Source organism: Arachis hypogaea, chromosome 13 (genome assembly GCF_003086295.3).
Source record: "Arachis hypogaea cultivar Tifrunner chromosome 13, arahy.Tifrunner.gnm2.J5K5, whole genome shotgun sequence".
In the NCBI taxonomy this organism is placed as follows: domain Eukaryota; kingdom Viridiplantae; phylum Streptophyta; class Magnoliopsida; order Fabales; family Fabaceae; genus Arachis; species Arachis hypogaea.
This window is the reverse complement of record NC_092048.1, coordinates 19755730-19778057: the sequence shown is the minus strand read 5'-3', so window position 1 is coordinate 19778057 and position 22328 is coordinate 19755730. Positions and strand designations below refer to the sequence as shown.

Genomic DNA, 22328 nt, shown 5'->3' with positions numbered 1-22328 from the left:
TATGTAATGTTAATGTAAGTTGGATGTACAAATATCTAATTTTAAATGTGTTTAAGTTATTCATTTAATTTTAGATGTGTTAATAAATAAGATATCAAAATACCAAACAATCAAAAAATTAAATAAATTGGAATGAATAAATGTTCATGTTCAACTAAATAATGAAAAATGTCAACTAATAATAAAATGAGATATGATATTTCATTCTTCAATTATAAATTTTATTTGGTTGATTTTTGGATGTATTAAAAAAAATATTTTGTGTGCGACTGTTGTAACACCCTACCACACATAACTTTACATCTAGGATGTAAAATAGAGGTGGCGAGGTGCTACGACTTCTAAAATTAAAATACATACATATAATAGCAGAAAGAATATAATAAACTAGGAGCCTTGAAAAATGGGTAAAACAAAATCGCGAAACGAAAAGCGCAACGTTTCAGAAACGGAATAACTTGCGTGTGAAGAAAACTATAACTATCAAACATAAGATAATAAAAGTAGGAATAGAGAGCCAAAGATACAAAATAGCAAGCTCCTAACTCAGTCCACGAAGTCAAGGCTGGCCGGAAAATATTTACGCATATATATATATATACATATCCAAAACCCAAATGTACATAAACAAAATCATGTCTCTCCATAAACCTCTAAGAGGATCAAAAGAACAAGTTATGTAGAGAGAAAGCTAAGTACATATATATACATCACTGTACAACAAAATAACCCAGTAACCACTTCGTTTCAGGAGTCCAGACGCCTAATGAGATGCCTCTCGACCTGCATCTGAAAAATAACAACATAGTATGGGGGTGAGAACCAGAGGTTCTCAGTATGGTAAAGGTGCCACACACATAATATATAAGGTTCTGGGAATGCCAGAGGCAATCCTATAACGCCAACACTCAGATTATAGAGCTTAAAGTAGTAAACAGTAGCCATAAAAGGTGGTTTACTAAGAGTATCTAAATCTAACTTAACTTAATCCTAAATCTAAGTCCCGTACTGTCATTCCTCCATACCTCCATCTCCATCAGCATTTCACAGACAAATAAACAGATAAAGGCAAGCACAAGAAGGTTACAAGTACTGCAGGTAGCAGGTATACACTTAACATAGTAAATGCACTTAGGCAAACCCAATTAGAGCACAAACAAGTAATTCAAGTAATATGCACATGATGCATGTCTGTCCTATGGCTAATGAGCTCATCTGTTGGTTATACAGCTAGCCCGACAAGTTCGGTTTGCTAAACCATTGGACTGTCCCCCGACGTGCATCCCCAAGAGTCTATGCATAGCTTTTTCTCAAATAATCAATATTGCTCAATGAGGGTCAACATTCTCGAGAATTTATAAGTGCCCGGTCACCCTTACGTCATAGGGTCAACAGAGTATCGAGTTTTCAACCTGGTACACGTGGTGGCAAGCCATTGTTCTTTATCCAGGGAATTTCATATCTCCGATCATTTAATCAATCAAGCAAAGTATCATACATGATCATTCATTTGATTATCAAGCCAAGTATCATACATGATCATCCGTAACATTTCATAATCAATTCATCATTTTCTTTTTAACTTTACTTCACCTCCAAGTTATCCCCATTTCCTAGCTTCATCTGATTATCAGGTTTAACACTACTATTTATGACTAAAGGAATGAAAATGGAGATTTAGAAGTTTGAAATACAGTTTAAAATGCTAAAAACCATGTTTGCTGAAATGGGGGCCACGTGTACGCGTGGCTCACGCGTGCGCGTGGAAGTGTGAAACTGTAGCTCGCGCGCGTGTCCCTTGGTCATGCGTACACGTGAGTGAAAACTTCATGTCACGCGTGTGCATCAGTCGCGTACGCATCGTCAAAATTCCATGCCACGCGTACGCGTGGACATACGTTCTTAAAAAAAAATGATCAACCAGAGAGCTGCACAATCAGGGAATGAAACCTGCATAATTACATATTCTTCACCGAAATTTTTGACGGGCATAACTCAATCATTTTAAATCGTTTTTCTTCCGTTCTTCGAACGACATAAATCTCGCGAACCCAATTTTCACTTTAAAACAAGTTAGAAACAAATTGAGGGTCCAGAAGCCAAGTTATAGTCCGCCGAAGTTCGGCCCAAAAACTAACTTTTGCCAACCTTAAAAACCTTACTTTCAATCCAAACAATTCCTAGGCCATTAATCATCAAACATCCACTTTCCAACACAATATGTCCTACTTCAACCATCATAATAAATTATGTCTCATACCAACCACAATTACATAAACTCTTCTAAAATTCAACCACCAAAACCATAATTTACCATTCCTAAGCTTATATGCTTATAACCTCAAATGACTAGTCAATAATCCATTAAGCCATCAACCAACCAGCACTTCGAATCAAACATATTCATTAGCCACCTACTAAACAAAATACATGCACATACATTCCAACCTATCCTATGGTCATCTAACCTAAATTTTTACAGAACATTATATATTAAATGCAAGAAACTTAAACCATACCTTGGCCGATTCCCACGTAATGATCAAGACAATTTAACTAAAACCAACACAACCCCAAAATCTCAACTAAACAGCTTCCTCCAAGTTCTGGTATTCACAATTTCAAGCTCCAATTATTTATTCACAACCTAATACACATTCAGAACACATATATACCCAATTTAATACCCGAAACATAAATTCAGCAAAATTAAAATGGAATTATGGTATCCTCACCTTATCCAAGCTTCTCATAAGCAAGAGTGAACGTTCTCCTCAAGCTAATTGGATCCTAAAACATCAAAGAACAAAGGAATTCAATACCTCCACTCAATTTTCGAAAATTGGGGGAAGAAGTGGCTGAGAACAAAAAAATGAGTTACCTATGAAATTGTTCCGGTAGAGCTTGACGCGGTGGTCGCGTGACCGCAAACGGTGCGGATCAGAGCTCGGACAGAGGAGTTACGGGATTCCTTCTTTCCTTTCCCCTGTGTGCTTCAACACTGCTAAAATGGGGAAGAGAAGGTACGTGGGTTCATTTAAAGGCTGGCCCAGTTGAGCCCACGGGTCCGATTTGGACTCGATTCAACCGGTTCAGCTTGTTTGGTCCAATCTTAGACCGGTTTCTTCGAATTAGTGTCAAAATTCTCGTTTCAATTAGCTCTATCCTAATTTGATATAATATTCACATTCTAATCTTCTTTATTAAAAACTAATTTATTAACTAATTTTATACTAATTTAACAGAATTTACAGCTGTATTATTTTAGATGTGTTATATTTTTATACAATTAATTAGTTTGTAAAATTAGTTAAAATACCAAATAATCAAAAAATAAAAAAAATTATAATGAATAAATGTTGGTGTTCTAATAAGTAATAAAAAAAATTCGAATAATAATAAAATAAGATATGTTAAGACATATTTTTATTCAGTAAGATATGAAAAAAATTTAAATTTATTTTTAAATTTTATTTATATGATTTTAGATGTATAAAAAAAAGTATTTTTGTGTATATTTAAATAATTTTAGATGTGTTATATTTTCCTTCACTTTAACGTGTGCATAAAATCAGGTTGCTATGGATGCATTGAATTTAATCTATTAATATAAATTAATAAATGAAAATAAAAATAATAATAATAATAACAATAATAATAAAAAAGAAAAAAAATTCAAAGTGAATGAATGTACGTGAAATAATATTTGAGACTTGAGGAAAAAAAGAACCTTAAATGCCCAACGGTGATGATGCGAGATTTTTTTTAAAATAAATAATTTAATTATTTTAATTATTAAAATAAATCATTTATAACGTATTTATTAATTTATACCATGTTTATTTATTTTGTTTATACTGTAAATGAAATATGTGTATTTTTTCAATTCTTATAAATAATTTTGCACGTTAACATGTATCTTGTTTATATTGTAAACGAGATTATAGATGCAAAATTACTGTAAACGAGATAAATAAACGTGGTATAAATTAGTAAGTATGCTATAAATTATTTATTTTGATAATTAAAATAATTAAATTATTTATTTAAAAAAATCCTAATGATGCGTTGCTGTAGGAGAGAGAAAAAATAAAAGATAAAGTAAAAAGTAATTTTTATTTTATTGAGAGAAAGTTAAAAAAATTTTAGTTGATAAAATTTAAATTAAATTTAATTAATAATGTGTTTATTTAAAAAATAAGAATGTATTTTAATTTAAAAATAATTAAATAATATTATTTAAATTAAAAAGTTGACTAAAAACGGAATTTTAAAGGACAAATAATATTTTTCCATCCAAAAATAATTATGTATTAGCCAAATTTTTAGTCATTTATTTTGTGAAGTTTTGAACATTGTATTAGGAATTTTTTTTTTTTATAGATAATTAGATATCGTCATTCTTATTTTGACAATATTATTCTAATTTTTACAAATTTATCTAAATATGCAATACAAAAAATCTTATGTGAAATGGTTTATAAAAAATAGGAATGTTGGGATCATTATCTATAATAATGTGTTTCTATAAACATTTAAATTTAGTCAAAATTTTATTACATATAAAAGCTATATTAAAAAAATTGAAATAGTTGTTTTTGAAATTAACATGAAATGTGACTGATGGATGTTTCCTTCCTAATATATATATATATATATATATATATATATATATATTAAAAGGGGGATAAAAAATTAAATGACACACATGCTGCGATGGAAAAGAAAAATGTTTTGATATGGAGGTCTCATGTTGATTGTTTACATGTTAAAGAAATGAAAAAGGTTTACAGAACATGTATTGGATAATGCCGTAATTATAAATTATATTGGTCAAAACAATCTAATCCAGTTCATCGCAGACCAGTAATATATTAATCAAATCTAACTAACACACATACATAAATACATACTAGTCTTTTAATAGCTGTTGCGCGTTGCTAACCTTGTACTAGCTGGTGCTACATGCGTTGCAATTTGCGCATCCCATTGAAAAAATAGTAGTAAATTTAAATACTCATTATACGATAAATAGTAGTCCAATGTGATCACATTCATTGCTTGATTGCCTCACGTTGCCATAAATCATTTTCCAATTGAAATAGAACTAGAGAATAAAGTGCGTAATAATACAAAAAGAAAAAGGACTGTAACTTACTGGGTGGTTTCCAATAGTGTTTGTTTAAAGAATCAATCAACCGACTTAGAACCAACCATGTAATAGCGTTAGCATCACAATTTCTTATTCCGTATTTCATCTTGTATGGGTGGCCCTTGGATTCTTTCTATATTATTAACTAAACAAAATTGTGATCCATGATGAATTAATAATATAGCCTCTGCATTTTGACCCAATATTTTGTTAGCTTACCCTTACACTCTACTTTTATCGTCAACATTGGTAAAACGGTAAAAGAGCCTCGGGAAAAAATTTATATGACAATAAAAAACTATTCGTTATGTATTTTTGTTTATATATATTTTATATGCATTTCACATATTTTCAGTAAAATCGGAAATAAAATTAAACTAATTAAATTTAGTAAATTTACCCAATTTTCTCTCAAATAAAAGATAAGTTATCCTCTATAATAAATTTAATAATTATTGAATAAAATTAATTATGCCATCAAAATAATTGATATTAATTCTTAATTAACTTCAATTTTGATAACTAAACTAATTAATTATAATAAAACCACTTAAACTTCATACCTATAAAATTACACCATTCTTATATCAACCCCATTAACAACTATAGAATTTACTATTCTTACTCAATTAACACGTTATCTTTTTTTTTTAATTTTTTATTTGACTTTTTTTTTTTTATTTGTTCTTTTAGTTTTTTAATTCTTTTTGATATTGTTAGATCTAATTAATATATGTGTAGTTTTAAAAAAAATTATAAAATAAGATCTTTTTTTTAACTCTTATAGTTTAGAAAAAATTACTATATTTAATTAGTTTAATTAGTTTAATTAATTATCAAAATTCAAGTTAAATTAAGAATTAAAGTGAGGGAAGGATGATGACATAGTTCATTTCATCTAATAGTTATTAGATATGTCATAGGGGGTAATTACCCTTTATTTGAGAGAGTTAGGTAAAATTTATCATTAAATTTTTTATAAACACAAAAAATACACTATTTAGCTATTAAAGTCATCAAATCTTTTTTTGCCAACTCAACCTTTTCCATCAATGAAAATATAGTCAAATGATGGATGGTCACTTTTATTAAATTTTAAAATTATTCAAAAATTATTTTGTTGATAATATCTTTTAGATACTATTTTATTAGTACTTGAATTTTTTATGTACCAAATTAGTATTTACCACTAAATATATATATACAATAATTTAAGGTGAATGCTATTTCAATATCAATATGAATTTGGGCTATAAGGCTAAAAAATTTTGATATGGAAGTAAAATGAGTGATATACTTTAACATGGTAATTTTTGGTGTTTTTTAAAATTGTGAGAGTACACAAATCGGACCCTCCGTTGTGTTTAAAAAGTTGAGAAAAATTCAGAATACACACCTCCGATTTGTGTTAAAAAATTGAAAAAACTCAGAGTACACAAATCGGACCATACGAGTTGTTTGATTTTAAAATTTTGTTTAAGAAATCGCATGGTCCGACTTGTGGTTGGGCAAATATGAATTTTGGAAGCTAGAAAATAGATCCTCCGAGTTGTTTGTTGTTGTCAATTTTTTTATGAAATGGAATATCAAACGCAATTCGGACCGTCCGTTTACTGATGGAAAATTCGTATGGTCTGAGTTCTGTTCCACTGACACCACATGGCTGTGAAATACCTGTATTCCCCATATCCGAATCCAACACCACTTTTGCTTCCATATTTAAATTAAAAAGTGTATGAATTTGCTGCTTCATGTTTTTTTAGTGTCTTTGCTGTTTCATATTTGCTGAGTTCAGGAATTCATGTATTATGGGTACAAAATTAAAAAATGTATATGTCTACTTTTTTTTTGGAGGAATCGTATACAAAATTCATTAAAAATTTCCATTGCTTTTAAAAAAAATAACAAATTTAGCTCAATGTGACATGTACTTAAATAAAAAAAACAAATATGATGTATTCTAATCAACTAAATAAAAATTAAGTCTAACTTCTCATCATGCATGCCATCTCTTCAATAAAATAAAAGAAAAAATAAAAATTATTTTCTCAGTTATTGAGTATCTTTTAACATATATTTTATTTTGTTCCCATTAAAAAATATGCAGTGAAATATGACATTTAACCTTACCAAATAAGAAATAAACCGAAACTTGTAATTTCCTTACAATGACTTAAAAGTGACTTAACAATTTTAACTTTTAAGTAATTTCAATTTTATCTTTTTCCCCCAATGTGAATTAAAAATTGTGTAAGTAGGAAGCATGCAAAAGCATTAAGTAACTTTGGAAAGAAAAAGAAAATTCCAAATCCTCCGCCCACCCGAAATTACTTATTAGATAAGGCAATGAAAATGACGAATATGCCCCTGGAAAACAAAACACTGTCCCTCTAGGAAACAAGGAGGCAATTGCTGTTCCTTAAGCAGAATCAATGCCGATCATCAAAATAATTCACTGTTCCTTATCTGTCATCCCATCAGGGTTCAGTTAATTCTTCTCCTCACTTTCCTTGAAAACCCCCTTTTCTCAATTTCCTTATTAAATCCTCCTTCTTACACATTCACATTATCATCTATCTATCTATATAAACAGGGCACAACATTAATTCATCACTACAACAAACTCATCATATTGTTCTAAATATTCACATTCAATAACACTATACATGGCTAGTGGTGGTGGAGTTGACTTTGAGGACTTGCTTCCGATGATGGCGACCAAGCTAGGAGGCGAGGGACTCGTAAAAGAACTATGCAACGGTTTTGAGTTGCTGATGGACAAAGAGAAAGGTGTGATCACGTTGGAGAGCTTAAGGAGTAATGCTGCGGCGGTTCTTGGGATTGAGGACATGAAGGAGGACGAGCTTGTGAGCATGATGAGGGAAGGTGACATCGACGGCGACGGCTACCTTTCGCAGATGGAGTTCTGTGTCTTGATGTTCAGGTTGAGCCCTGAGTTGATGGAAGAGTCTTGGTTTTTGATTGAACAGGCATTGCAAAATCATGATGATGAACTAGTTAGCAACAATAACAAGAACAAGAACAAGAACAATAGCAATTCTTCTATTTCATGATTATTTTTATTAATTAATACTATAGGGCAGACATAGTGCTTTATTTTTCACACGCCCACCCTTTATTTGATTTCGGAGTTTATGGTATTAATTATTTGTAATTTGTATCACAGTTGAAATTGAGAAGAGTGGACACTTTTTTGGGATACTTATACTTCTACCATACAGACTTAATTGGATTAGAACTTCTTTTTCTTTCCTTAAAATCACGTTTTACCGGATTCACTGATGTGGCATAACATGAACGGTGAACCTATATAGCAAAACAGTTCTTTGAAGAGAAAAGTCCCAAACGCAAAGCATTCATTGCCTGCCGTCGGATGAGGATTCAACTGCAACTCTTAATGAATCGGCAAATTGACTAAACAATCGATGGAAAGAATTGTTTCTGGAGTTGAGTTATTCTGAGTGGATTAAGAAATTGACCGAATCTTATAAGCTGGAATTAGGTGGCATTCTTCTTAGTTAAGGTGGATATATATATATATTTTTTAACTCGTTCTTTAATAAATAATAGGATAAAGTGTTATTTTGGTTTTTAACGTTTGTACCGAATTTTAATTTAGTCCATAACGTTTCAAATGTTTTATTTCAATCTCAAAAACTTTCAAACGTCTTACTTCAATTCAAAAAAAAATTTAAGCGGGTTCAATGTTGTTTCACTATTAAATTTGACACAAATAATTCGTATATTAAGAGTCAATAGCATTCAATTTCAGTATGTAAGTAAAATCGATCCATCAATAAGTTTTTTCTTTGATTTTTAAGCATTGATGATTGATTGTTAGGATTTTGAGTTTTATACAAAAAAAAAATTTGCAAAAAAGAAGTGATACAAAAAGATTTTGGTTATATTTTTTTAATACATAGAAAAAGATATGACTTAACTAATAACGGTTATTAACATCCACGTCACTCATTTGTTAACGGTAAGACCACATTAAACTTTTGATATAGAAATAGAATAGAACATTTAAAACGTTAGAGACCAAATTAAAATTTGACCTAAACGTTGATGATCAAAATAGTACTTTACTCTAAATAATAGAAAAGAGAGATATTTTTTAAAAAAATTACTTTTATCTTTTTATGTAAATTTTATATATTATGTATCAAGATATTTTAATAGTATAAATATTAGCATAAGTTTTAGATGAAAAAATATTTTACATAAGTATCTAATTACATTTGTTCGTTTGTATGATCATTTACGCAACTAATATAAAAAATACTTATTTTAATTCACTTATATAATTGAACACACATGTAAAATTATTTTATATTGACGACGTATCAAAATTAAATTCTTATATTATTAGATTATTTTATAATATATGAATTTAACTAATATATTTCTAAAAACATATGCTAATGTTGTTACTAATAGAAGTTTTTAAACATTTTATTTTAATAAATACATAATAAATAAATGAAAAACTAAAATTTATATATTTTTTTCATAAAAACATTCTTAATAAGTAATTTTAACATGTGACATCCGAAGTTCCGAACACATTTGCTAAACCAATAATATATAGCTTACCACAACTTGTTACCCCTGTAGTCTCCAGTCTAACAGCATCATCTGCACGTCGCAATAGGAAACATAAGATCAGAAACTTGTGAGTTGTGAATAGGAAATTTCTTGTGAATTTGCCTAGTTTTTATAATTACTTTTACCTTGCTGTAGTGATTAGTCTTCTACACTTCCAAAGTTCCAATAACTAGAGTCTGGAGTTCTGTTTTTGATCCTTGCATTGGCCTCCTCTCTTAAATCCTTCCTGTGGTAGAATGTGTCCAAAATCAAATGTTGAAAGGTCCTTTCTTTTTGTATTTATCTTTGTTAATTATGTGAAATATTCCATTAATAAAAATCAAACAGGGAAGTAAACACATGAGTATTATTTGGTACTAAATCTTTCCCTTAAGTCTGATGCATCGTGCCTGGAACTTCCTTTCAAATTATTCAATACTAGCAACTAGCCGTTGGAACATGCCAATTTGCTTAGAATATAATATTAATTTCTTCCATAATCTGTTAAGTTCTTTATAAAAATGATTGTATCGAAAATATTAAAGGACGTACAAACCAGATCTGCTGCTAAAAATATTTTAATCCCAAAGCGGTCGGCTAATATTGAAACAGTTCCAAACAAGAACGATGCTTGCTTATTTCTTGTCTTCTTGTTCACGATCAATAATCCTATTACCAAAATCGCATTAGTTAATTATTGGAGATCGAACAAATCACACTGCTATGCTTGGTGGTTCTTCTCCTTTTTTTTTTTTTAAGTATAATACCCACAACTTAATTAGTCCCAAAATCACTCACTCTTATAAGTAACACTATCATATTTTCAATTTCTCAAACTCACCAACACCCATGGAACAAAAGAACACTTCTCATAATCATATTTTTTCATTTCAAGAAACACACAATACACAAGGTATATGTGCCTTTATATAGGCAATGCTTTCTACTAAAATAATAATTTATGAATCACAACTCAATTTTATAATGACCACTATTTCATGAGTTGGCTTCATGAATCTTCTTTCAACTTGTATTAACGTAGTTTTCATAATCTTCTAATTTAGGTTGCTTGACTTCCAATTTCAATTCAATTTGATTTTGAATTTCTTCATTGTTGTAGAATGTTGTAGTTGTACTACTCTCTTGAATGTTTTTTAAAAATCTTCAAGCTTTCAACATCTTCTAGTAAATAGATGATTATTGTTTTCAACTCAAACTTTGCTTTTTCAAATTTTTTAACCATGTTTCATGAAGATTCTAGTCCATGCAAGTTGATTTAAAATTTTTAATCAACATTGCCTCCCTTAAATCAAACTTGTAGAATTAATCATTCCAAACATTTTCTTCAATTTGTAAAATAACTCAGTCTTCAATGGCTTTATAAATATATCAGCAACCTGTTCTTCAGTTGGACAATACTCGATCACAACTTCTTTCTCATTTACCAACTCTCTAATTTTATGAACCCGAATATCAATATGCTTCGATCTTCCATGAAATACTGAATTTTTGCAAAGTGCAATAGCTGACTTATTATCGCAAAATATCGTCGTTGGAGTACTTTGTTTCTCGTTCAATTCCTCAAGAATTCTTTCTGCTGCTTGTAAATGGTTGGTATAAGGCTCCTCCATAAATCTGCTAAGCAAACCAACTCCAAACACAATATCTGGTCTAGTCGCAGTCAAGTACCTTAGACTTCCAATCAAACTTTTGTAGTATGTGGGATTTGCTGCTCTTCCTTTATCTTCTCTCAGCAATTTGAACTTCTCTTTGACTGGAGTAGAAACTGGTTTTGAGTGCTCCATTTAAAATTTCTTTAAAATATCATTTGCATATTTCTTCTGATAAATGAAAATTCCATCATCTCTTTGAACCACTTCAATGCCAAGAAAGTAAGACATCAAGCCCATATCTGTCATTTCAAAGTGCTTTATCATAGTCTCCCTGAATTCTGCAATTATTTTCAAATTGTTGCTAGTAAAAATTAAAGTATCAACATAAAGACAAACGATCAAGATATCTCCAGGTTCAACGAACTTGATATAAAGCATATGTTCAAATGGACATCTTTTGAAACCAGTCTGAGTAAAATAAGAATCAATCTTCTTATACCACACTCTTGGTGCTTTCTTTAACCTGTACAAGGCTTTCTTCAACTTGTAAACTTTATCTTCTTTTCCAAGAACTTCATATCCTGCAGGTTGTTCAACGTACACTTCTTCTTCTAAAGTGCCATTTAAAAATGCTGACTTAACATCCATTTGATGTATTTTCCACTTATTTTGGGCCAAGAGTGAAATAATCATACGAATAATGTCTAATCTAGCAACAGGAGCAAATACTTCAAAGTAGTTGATACCTGGTTTTTGGTTGTATCCTTTTGCAACTAATCTTGCTTTGAAACGATCAACTTCACCGTTGGGTTTGTACTTAGTTTTGTAAACCCACTTTACTCCAATCGGCTTCTTATCTGCTGGTAAATCTGTCAGCTCCCATGTGTCATTCTTCTCAATGGCATGAATCTCCTCATCCATTGCTTTCTTCCAATTGTTGTCTTTAGAGGCATCTTCAAAGTTCAACAGCTCACAATCTGAAAATAGAGCAAAATTTATGATTTCTTCATCGGATGGATTGTTGTCATTGCCAACTTCATAATCTGCTAATCTAGCAGGTAGTCTCCGCTCTCTTTGAGGTCCTCTAGATGATTCTGGTTGTTCGGTTGCGTCCCGTTGTCTTTCTTCTTCATCATCACATGTATTTGAAATTACAATCGGCTGCTTTTCTGTCTTTGTGTCCCAGTCCCACATGGCTTTTTCGTCAAACGTCACGTCTCTACTGATGATTACTTTCTTTGTTTCTGGATTGTACAACTTGTATGCTTTCGAGTCTATGCTATAGCCAATAAAGATACACTTCTCGCCTTTGTCATCTAACTTCTTCCTTAATTGATCTGGTACGTGGGCATAAGCAATACACCCAAAGACTCTGAAATAATGAATGGAAGGCCGCTTTCCACTCCAAGCTTCTTCTGGAGTTTTATCACGAACACTTTTTGTTGGACTTCTGTTTAAAATATGAACTGTTATTGCGACTGCTTCTGCCCAAAACTCTTTAGGCATTTGTTTTTACTTGAGCATGCATCTGACCATATCCATGATGGTTCTGTTCTTTCTTTCAGCAACTCTATTTTCTTGAGGAGTGTATATAGTTGTTAGTTGGTGTTGAATTTCGTGTTGCTTAAGGTATTCTGAACACACAAGATATTCTGTTCCTCTGTCTGTTATGAGTATTTTGATTTTATAGCCACTTTGTTTTTCAACAAATGCCTTGAATGTCTTAAAGACATCACATGCTTCTGATTTCTGCTTCAGAAAGTATACCCATGTATATCTACTAAAATCATCAATAAAAGTGATAAAGTACCTGCTACCACCATTACTTGGAACTTCTACAGAACAGAGATCTGAATGCATAATTTCAAGTAATCTTCTAGCTCTCCATGACTTTCCTGTAGGGAATGGATCTCTGTGCTTTTTTCCCAGTTGAAAAATCTCACAAATACAATTGGGAATATGAATCCGTGGTAGGCCATAAACAAGTCCTTTCCTTGACAGGTAGTTTAGGCCAGAAAAATAAAAATGTCCAAACCGTATGTGCCACAGCCAGTTATCATCAAGTATCACAGAGCTCATGCAAGAGGGATTAACATGTTAAATTTTTAATGGAAATATTCTGTTTGAAGTCATCTTTGCTTTATCTATGAACTTTCCATTGTTGTCAAACACAGTGCAATATCCATGATAAGTCATCTTATATCCCTTCTCAGATAATTTTTCCATACTCAATAAATTGTAATCAAGTTCAGGAGCATAGTAAACATCAGAAATATAACTTAGAGAACCATTCTTCAATCTAATTGGATTGTGTCCTTTTCCTTCAATAGGGATCTTTGTACTATTACCAAACTTCAATAATAATTTAACAGAATCATCTAATGAAGAAAAGAACTCCTTTCTACCAGACATATGATTACTACAAGCATAATCCAAGTACCATATATTTTCATCTTCAACACATGAATTAGTTGTAAAAAATAAAGTCTGAGTACTCGGATTATCATTAGTATTTTGATGCTGTTTTTCTACAATGTGTGCTTTATTGTTATTCATCATTTTGAATCTGCAATCTGCTGCTTTATGTCCATACTTTCCACAATGAAAGTAGCTGAAATTAGTTCTTTCTTGATAAAAATTACCTCGACCTCTTCCTCGGTTGACAGGCCTGAAATTTGTTCCACCTCTTCCTTGATTAGGTGGTGTAAAATTATTATAATTTCCTTGGTTGTAATTGCCACGACCTCTACCTCTGAAACTTCCTCTACCTTTATTTTGAAGATTGAAACCACGTCCTCGTCCTTCTTGTGTACGGCTTGGTTCTGCAACATTGCTTAAATTCGCTCGGCTTTTTAGGGCTTCCTCGGTTGATTTTTCTGACTTCTCTAGTATTCTACTGATGTGACTTTCCATGGTTCCTTGCAACTCTGCAATCGTCATGGTGTCCATATTGTGGAACTCTAGTATCGTAGTCACTACATGGTCATACTTCATCGGCATGATGCGAAGAATTTTCTCTACTACTTTACTATCGGGCATATCTTCTCTATAGACTCTCATCTTATTGAGAAGGTCTATAACACGAGTAAAATATTGCTCAACAGTTTCTGAGCTAGACATCTCATACCTTTCATATTCTCTTCTGAAAAACTGTAGCTTTGCTTTCTGAGCTTTATCTACGCCTTTATATGACAGCTTCAACGTGTTCCATGCTTCTTTTGCACTTTTGGCATTTGCTATTTTACCAAATACCGTATAATCTACACCTTGGTGAATTTGAGATAGCGCCTATTGATCTCTCCTTTGTTGGGCAGCATCTACTCCTTCTTGCAAACCCGGTTCAATGAAATTTCACAGGTTCTAGGCCTTCAAATGGGTAGACATCAAAGTCTCACAATAACTATAATCAAGTTTCCCATCTAACTTGGGACCGAACCACACAATATTAAAAGTGTTTGTCATACTGACTCTACGAATGAACAGCTATGCGAGAACTCTCTCACACTTCACAAACTCTCAAACACCAGACGTTGGATTAACCAGCTCTGATACCAATTGTAAGTATAATACCCACAACTTAATTGGCCCCAAAATCACTCACTTTCATAAATAATACTATCATATTTTCAATCTCTCAAACTCACCAACACTCATGGAACAAAAGAACACTTCTCATAATCATATTTTCTCATTTCAAGGAACACACAATACACAAGGCATATGTACCTTTATATAGGCAATGCTTTCTACTAAAATAATAATTTATGAATCACAACTCAATTTTGTAATGACCACTATTTCATGAGTTGGCTTCATGAATCTTCTTTCAACTTGTATTCATGTAGTTTCTATAATCTTCTAATTTAGGTTGCATGACTTCCAATTTCAATTCAATTTGATTTTGAATCTCTTCAATGTTGTAGAATGTTGTAGTTGTACTACTCTCTTGAATGTTCTTTAAAAATCTTCAAGCTTCTAACATCTTCTAGTAAATAGATGATTATTATTTTCAACTCAAACTTTGTTTCTTCAATTTTTTTTTAACCATGTTTCATAAAGATTCTAGTCCATGCAAGTTGATTTAAAATTTTTAATCAACATTTTTTTTACCCGAGTAAATATCTAATTTGATTTCTATTTATTTAAAGACTGTGATTCTTAAAAACAAAGAATGACGTTGTTTATTAAGAAACCTTAAGATATTACATTAACGAAACTCTCATCTTATAAACTCTTTACTTTGTTTTCTTTTCATGATATAGGACTAATTTCTTATATTTGCCACACTTATTATTTTTATCATTGTGAAATAAGTTATGAAAAATATTAAAGGACCATCAGAATTTATTATTTTTTGTCATCACTTTTAGCTATTAACTGAATTTTTTTAGTTTAATAATTTAATAACATATTTTAGTTCATTTTAAATTTTGATAACTAACTACTGACAAAAATAATAAATTTTAATGACATTTTAACATTTTTTATAAGTTATTTTATTTGTTAGTAAAATTCATCAAGCAACAATAAAATGAGTTTATGTATAAGTTGTCAATTACGTGCCAAAATGGATGTTTAGATCTTTAGTGGTGTATGTACTTTAGGTGTAAGACCCAGAACTTTTGAAAAGTCTTATTATGATCAAGTCTCAAATCCTACAGTTATTTATAGCCTTAATTTCAGAGATTATTTTATTAAAGATAATTAAGGCAAGCTTTGATTTATTGGATTTGAGATAAGTTATGATTATTATCCAATTTTATAATTATTGGATTATTTTCTATATTTAAAGTATAAGGTTGATAGTTATGAAACAATAAGGATTTTATATGATTTGGATTAGATAAGTAATATTTTAAATATTATTACTGCTATTTTGGAAAATGAAGAAATTAAGTATATTATTTCTAATTTTTAGATTTGGGCATTTTATTGAAAATAATTTGTGAAATTGATGAACAAGTAGTATTTTCTATATACCTCTAGTGTTGGATTTAATTTGGGTTTCAATTACCATATTATTCTCAACTTTATTTGAAATTACCAAAATGCCCCTAACCCTAGCTTTTGAAAATAAAACCCTAATTCCTAAGCATAGCAGCCGCCACCCCTTTTCTTCTTCCCTTCAGCAAACCTGCAACCCAACAATTTCCTAAGAGAAAAGGAAACAAAAGCAGAAAACGGACCAGAGAGAGAGGATGAGTTGCGGATGAAGAGAGGAGGAGAGGAAGGAGATTCGCGCCGGCGTGCTGGGCTCCACCGCCGCCGTCGCGTCGTCGCCGTCAGCACTGCGGGATGCCATCCGCGTCGCTGTTGCTGAAGCTTCGCGCCGCTGTCCAACCGCCGTGCCTCGCCGTCAGTTGCTGATCATCCTCATCGCGACCAAAGGGGAGCGCGAGACCGAGGGAGAGAGAGAAAGCGTGGAGTTGGCATCTTGCGGAGAGGGACTCGCCGCTCCTTCCCACCGCCGCCGAGCTGCCATTGTCGACACGTGTCACCGCGGCTGAGGGTGTCGCCACCACCAAACCCTGGCCGAAGATTCTTCCGCTGCACGCGAGAGGAAGAGGAGCGATGAGGCAGAACGCGTCCTCGCCGGAGTTCTTGAGCGCCGCCGTCGCTCGTGCCTCCTCCCGCCGCCAAATCTGCTCCCACTTCTGGGTTCTGGAATCTGACCCGGACGCCATTGCCACCATTCGAGCTCGCTACTGCTGATGATGGTAAGCCCAAACTACCGCCGGCAAAAGGGGTTGTGGCCGCCGCAGGTGTCGCTGCCGGAGAAGGGAGCTGCATCTCTGTGATTCCGACCGCCAGGAGTGGTTCTGTGACGTTAGGGACCACTGCCGGAGCTGCTGGCTACTCCTGCCGTCGCCGGAAAAGTATGCGGGTAAGGGTTTTAATTTGCGGTTTCTGTCCTTTTTGGATTTCGGAAAGAGTGTTGACACTGCGTGGTTGTACAGCTGCTATTATCAGAAATTCGGGCCGTTGCCGAGTCGATTTGGAGTTGCGGCTATTTCGTTTCGTTAATCTAGTGAGTATCTCTATTTTGAAAGCCTCGCGTTAGTACCTTGTTGTGCTTGGTTAATGAATATGAGTTTTGATAACGTGGGGTCGAGTCCTGATTATTGTATATTGCGATTAGTGTTACTATGGTTATTGCGAAAGTGGCTGGGAGCTGAGGTCTCGGTTGCCGTCAGTTCGGGTTGAGGCGTAAAGGACTCTGTGAGACGTTTGGGTTATGGAATTTGCGTTTTGAGGTAGGGGCGCTTTCCGAAAACTACAGTTTATTATTGGAATTATTACATATGGATACTGATGTGAGATATGGTGTAATTAGTGATTGTATCTGCCTTATGTATTATTTGATTGACTCGAATGATTATGGATGTTGGCTTGGCTGAATTGTTGTGTGGCTTGTGAAATGTAATGTTTGAAGTTGATTCTTTAAATATTTGAAATGAGTTTAATCCGTTGAGGATTAGTTTGAATTGAGTCAATTATTTTGATGATGTGAAAGATAGAATGCTTTTGAAATTCAGCCTGGGTTGCTTTAATTGCTCTGGTTTTGATAAATGATTTATTGCTGAACCGATTCTTTAAAGCTTTATAAATGAGTTAAATCAGTTGATATTGAGTTGATTTTTGAAATGGTTTCCTTGAGGTATGCCATTGAGGCGACTGTTGGATTTAGCTTGCTCTTGAATTGATTTCTGGTTTTGAGCTGTTGAAAAGGAATGAGAAACGGTTTAGTTGGGACCCGAACCGGGTGGCAAAAGTCCAAGTTTTAGGGGAGGTGCTGCCGAAATTTCTATAAAATCCGAGTCTTTATTAAAATGTTGTCTGGGAAATGATGAGTTAAAGACTTCTACTATTTTATTTGAATTATCGAGAAAAGGATGATTCATGCTTTCGAAATGAATTAATAAAGAGGAAATTGTGATTTAGTCTTGCTTCTTAAGAAAGGCATTGTATCTCTTTCAGGAGAAGGTTATTTAGATGAAACTTGTGTTTTAAAGCTGTTTGGATGTGAAAAGGGTTTATGCCTTTGAATTTGACTTGGGGGTTTCAATTAAAGAAGTTTCAATGACTTTGAAAGAACCTGAATGTCAATTGACAAGTTTCATTTTGAAATGTTTTGAGAAAGGTTTTAAGTACTCTTTGAATTCTGAATTCTTGCAAGACTAAAACAATTTTGAACAGTTGAAACGTTCTAGAATTTATCATGGGGGTTGAAGTTGGTTTTGTCTAAGTAAAGGAAATGGCTTTGAAAGGAGTAAATGATTACATGACTCAGTTTGGCTTAGATCCTATTTGCTTACTCAAATCAGAAAGCCAATGTTTTAATGATTTTAAATGAATTTGGCGAAATGAGTTATGTTATTCTCCCCTAAAGACTTGGGACTCTGCCGAGAAACTTTTGTTATGAAATCCCATTGTTGTATGGGTGATTTTGAATACTTTGAAATAAATCCTTAACTTGCCATGGTTTTGGAAGTTTTGGAAAGAGAATGCCGAGAGTGGCTTTGTTTTAAAAAGGGAACTCACTTTGAGTAAGTTTGGCTTATGAGCCTGAGATGATTTGAGAAACGAGATTTCTAAAGCCAAGGCTGAAAAGAGTTGAAACTTGATTTCAAAGTGAAACGATTTGAGAAAAAAAAGTGATTTATGGCTTGAAGGCCGGTTTGATGAAATTGATGATGTTGGATGGTAGAAATGCTATTTTGTTATGAGCCGGAATGGCTGTGTATGCTATTGAACTATGGCTGATTGCCGAATGAGTGGTGAGCTGTATGGCTGATTATGAAGCATGAATTTAAGCCGAAGGGCTGTATTTATTGATAATTTGGCTGGTTCTGAATTGAACCGTGAGCCGGATGGCTGAGATGGATGGTGATCCATGGTTGAGTACAAATGCATGTATGCAATTGAATGAATTGTGAATTTAAGCTGGATGGCTGAAATGAATATTGTATGCGAGTATGCTTGTGTTTTCTCTCTGGTTGTAAGGGTGACAGGGCACCGATACCCTCTAATGGCGACAGGGCGCAGATACCCTCTAATGGCGACAGGGCGTAGATACCCTCTAATGGCGACAGGGCGCAGATACCCTCTAATGATAATAATACGCAACAGAGAGACTGTGTCCGGGTTAGCTACCGGACACGTCGGGTTGGCTTCGTAACCGACAGATGATATCATCAGCCACTAGAGACAGGCATGCATCATATGCATTTGTGTGGCATTGGTTGGGTGTGCATATTATACTTGGTTTGCCTATGTAATTAATTGCTAACTGTTCTACTTGTAATAACTGTTTGTTTGTGCTTGAACTTCCTATTTGTGTTTGCATCTGGGACTCTGTTGGATTGTGGTGATTGGTTGTTGGTTGGATTGTTTGGGCCTAGGGCCGTGGTTGAATTGAGATGGACCGATGGTTGGTTTCAGTATTGTGGTTATGGTTTGGAAATATGTGAAAGGCTAATTTGGTTCGGCATAGATAAACCTTTTGAAATGCTTTTGAATATTGTTTTAAATGAACAGTTTCTTCTTTCAGAAAAAGGATTTCAGATTTCTCTTTTATTGTAAACCGTTGTTTTTGAAAAGAGGTATAAGACGGTTATTAATCACTGGTACGGTTTATCTTCACGTATCCTATTACAGTAATTCCCAAAAACCCTCTACTGAGAACCCTTTCGAGGATGATGTTCTCACCCCCTACATTTTTCCCCTTTCAGGATATGGGCGCAGAAGTTACGAAGAGTTTATTTTATTGTTGTTGAGATGCTCTGTATTGTTTTAGTTATGGTTTATTGTACCCTCGCCTTTATCTTGATATATTCTGTAAGAGGGATAGGAATTGTATTGGTTAATGTTTGTAATAATATTTATATATATGTATGTATATATATATATATATATGGATGTACTCTCTATGAGTTTCTGTAAGTTGTATGGTATGTATGGATGTACGCTATATAGCAAAGGTATTTTTGGGAGCGGTTTTGCGGTTTAAAGTTTTAAACAGGCTCATATTTTAGTATTAAATAGTATAAGTGTCGTCGTAATGTCCGAACTATCAGAGTCGCGCAGCCGGAAGTGTGAGCTTTGGTAGTTAGGGTGTTACATTAGGTGCATTTTCAATTATTAACATTAATTGTTATTTGTTGTGTGCATATGTGCAAGGGTAGAGTAGTTAATTATCCAATTTTATAACTGTTATATTATGCTTTTTAGTAAAATATTTGATATTATTTTTGTGTCAAGTGTTAGGTGTAAAAATTTTACATTTTTCTTTGTATTTTTTAACAATATATTTTTTTGAGAGTAAAACTGTCTATATGTCTATTAGTGTAATCTAAATAAATATATAGATGGTCAAACTCTCGAGTTAACTCTTGTTGAATCTTCTGATTTTACGTTTCTAAATAGTAATATCGAGTTGATTCAATTTCAAACTTATTTTTACTACAATTTGTTGAACTCAGATAAATTCAAACAAACTTGTTTCAACTTGTGAATTTACTCCTAAGTTTCAGTTTGCACGTTTGATTTTTATCCCATTTTGAGCTAAAACAACGTCGCTTGGGCTTTAAAAAAATACTTGTTTCTTGTCTAGCTCTATTACTCGTAGACTTTTTCTCTTTTGTGCTTTTCAACCTTTTCCTTTAGTCCTTCTTACCTCTTCTTTGCTTCATCTTTCATTCATTTTGGTTCTACTTTGTAGTTTTGGCCGTTGCTGCATTTACTTCTGTGAGATAAAAGAAAGGCAGACAGAAAACAAAGGAAGGCAGACAAAAGATGGAAGAGAGAAAATGGTGGATAGTTAAAGAGTTTTTATAGGAAACTATTTTATAGTAGGCTCTCTTGTTATTTATAGAAGTTAGAAAACTATATAAAAGAGTGAAATCAAAATGTATTCAATTCAATTAAAATCAAAGGAATTCACATCCATAGCAATTATTCATTTTCTTTCTTTTTTTTCTCTTTAATAATTATATAGCGAGTGTATTATTGTGAGTAATGTTCAATTTCATATTACTTTCTATCTATTAGAAATCAACATTTCACTGCAGACTCAACAATTGGTATCAAGAGCCAACGTTATATTATTCATTATTTGAGTGGTAAAATTCAATTTTGAATATAATGGCTTCTACAAGTAGTAATGTCAAAGTAGGCAAATATAAAATCGAGAAGTTCAATGGAAAAAATAATTTTTCCTATTGGAGGATGCAGATGAAAAATTTACTTATATCACAAAAGTTACACAAGGCACTAGCGGGAAAAGAGAAAAAGCCGGAAGGAATGAAAGATGAGGATTGGGAAGAATTAGATCTTGAGGTACGGGCTGCAATAATCTTATGCCTTGAGAGGGATGTTACTTTCTTGGTGAACAAAGAAACAACTGCAGCAGGCATCTGGACAAAGTTAGAGAGTAACTTCATGACGAAGACTCTAACTAACAGGATCTACTTAAAATCCAAATTGTATACATGCAAGATAGAGGAAGGCACCTCAATCTAAGAATATATCAATAAATTTGATGGGATCATATCAAACTTAAAGGATATATATGTGAATGTTGATGATGAAGACCATACACTCATATTGTTACTTTCATTACCGAAGTCCTATGAAAATCTAGTGCAGACATTGATGCTGGTGGGTGACACTCTGACCATGGATGAGACGAGGGCATCATTTTTAGCGGATGATATACGTAAGGTTGCTACAAGTGTAATGTCATCTTCAAATGGAAGAGAGTATAATGATCAAGCATAAGGATTGTTCGCGGCTAGAGGAAGGACTAATGAAAGAGGAAAAGGTAATAAACGTGGAAAGTCTAGTCCAAAATCTAGACCTCACGCGGAGAGAACATGCTTTAAATGTGGTGAGGCTGGACATTTCAAAGTAAATTGTCCAAATAAGAAGATAACTTTCAAGAAACAGAACAACGA

The 22328-nt window shown here is 32.9% G+C and overlaps 1 protein-coding gene and 1 long non-coding RNA gene across 3 annotated transcripts; both read right to left on the bottom strand.

Moving 5' to 3' along the window:
- Positions 1-7767: 7767 nt before the first annotated feature.
- LOC140177878 (uncharacterized) lies at positions 7768-10661 on the bottom strand. Of its 2 annotated transcripts, none has more exons than XR_011869427.1 (3): positions 10313-10661; positions 9907-10007; positions 7768-9811 (listed from the first exon to the last, which is right to left on the bottom strand). It is a non-coding gene; the product is annotated as an uncharacterized lncRNA (long non-coding RNA). The 2 variants fall into 2 exon arrangements; XR_011869426.1 differs by having other exon boundaries at positions 9679-9811; positions 10317-10661.
- A 2809-nt stretch (positions 10662-13470) lies between these two features.
- LOC140177472 (uncharacterized) lies at positions 13471-14493 on the bottom strand. The gene is made up of 2 exons (XM_072210584.1): positions 14142-14493; positions 13471-13826 (listed from the first exon to the last, which is right to left on the bottom strand). The coding sequence occupies exons 1-2, from the start codon at positions 14491-14493 to the stop codon at positions 13471-13473; spliced, it is 708 nt and encodes a 235-aa protein (XP_072066685.1).
- Between the last annotated feature and the right edge of the window lie 7835 nt (positions 14494-22328).

Coding starts and splice junctions, on each gene's coding strand:
- LOC140177472 (XM_072210584.1), bottom strand. CDS start 14,493: ATGTCTAGCTCAGAAACTGTTGAGCAATATTTTACTCGTGTTATAGAC. Junction 13,827..14,141: donor TTTCAATCTTCAAAATAAAG/GTAGAGGAAGTT, acceptor CATGTGTTGAAG/ATGAAAATATATGGTACTTG.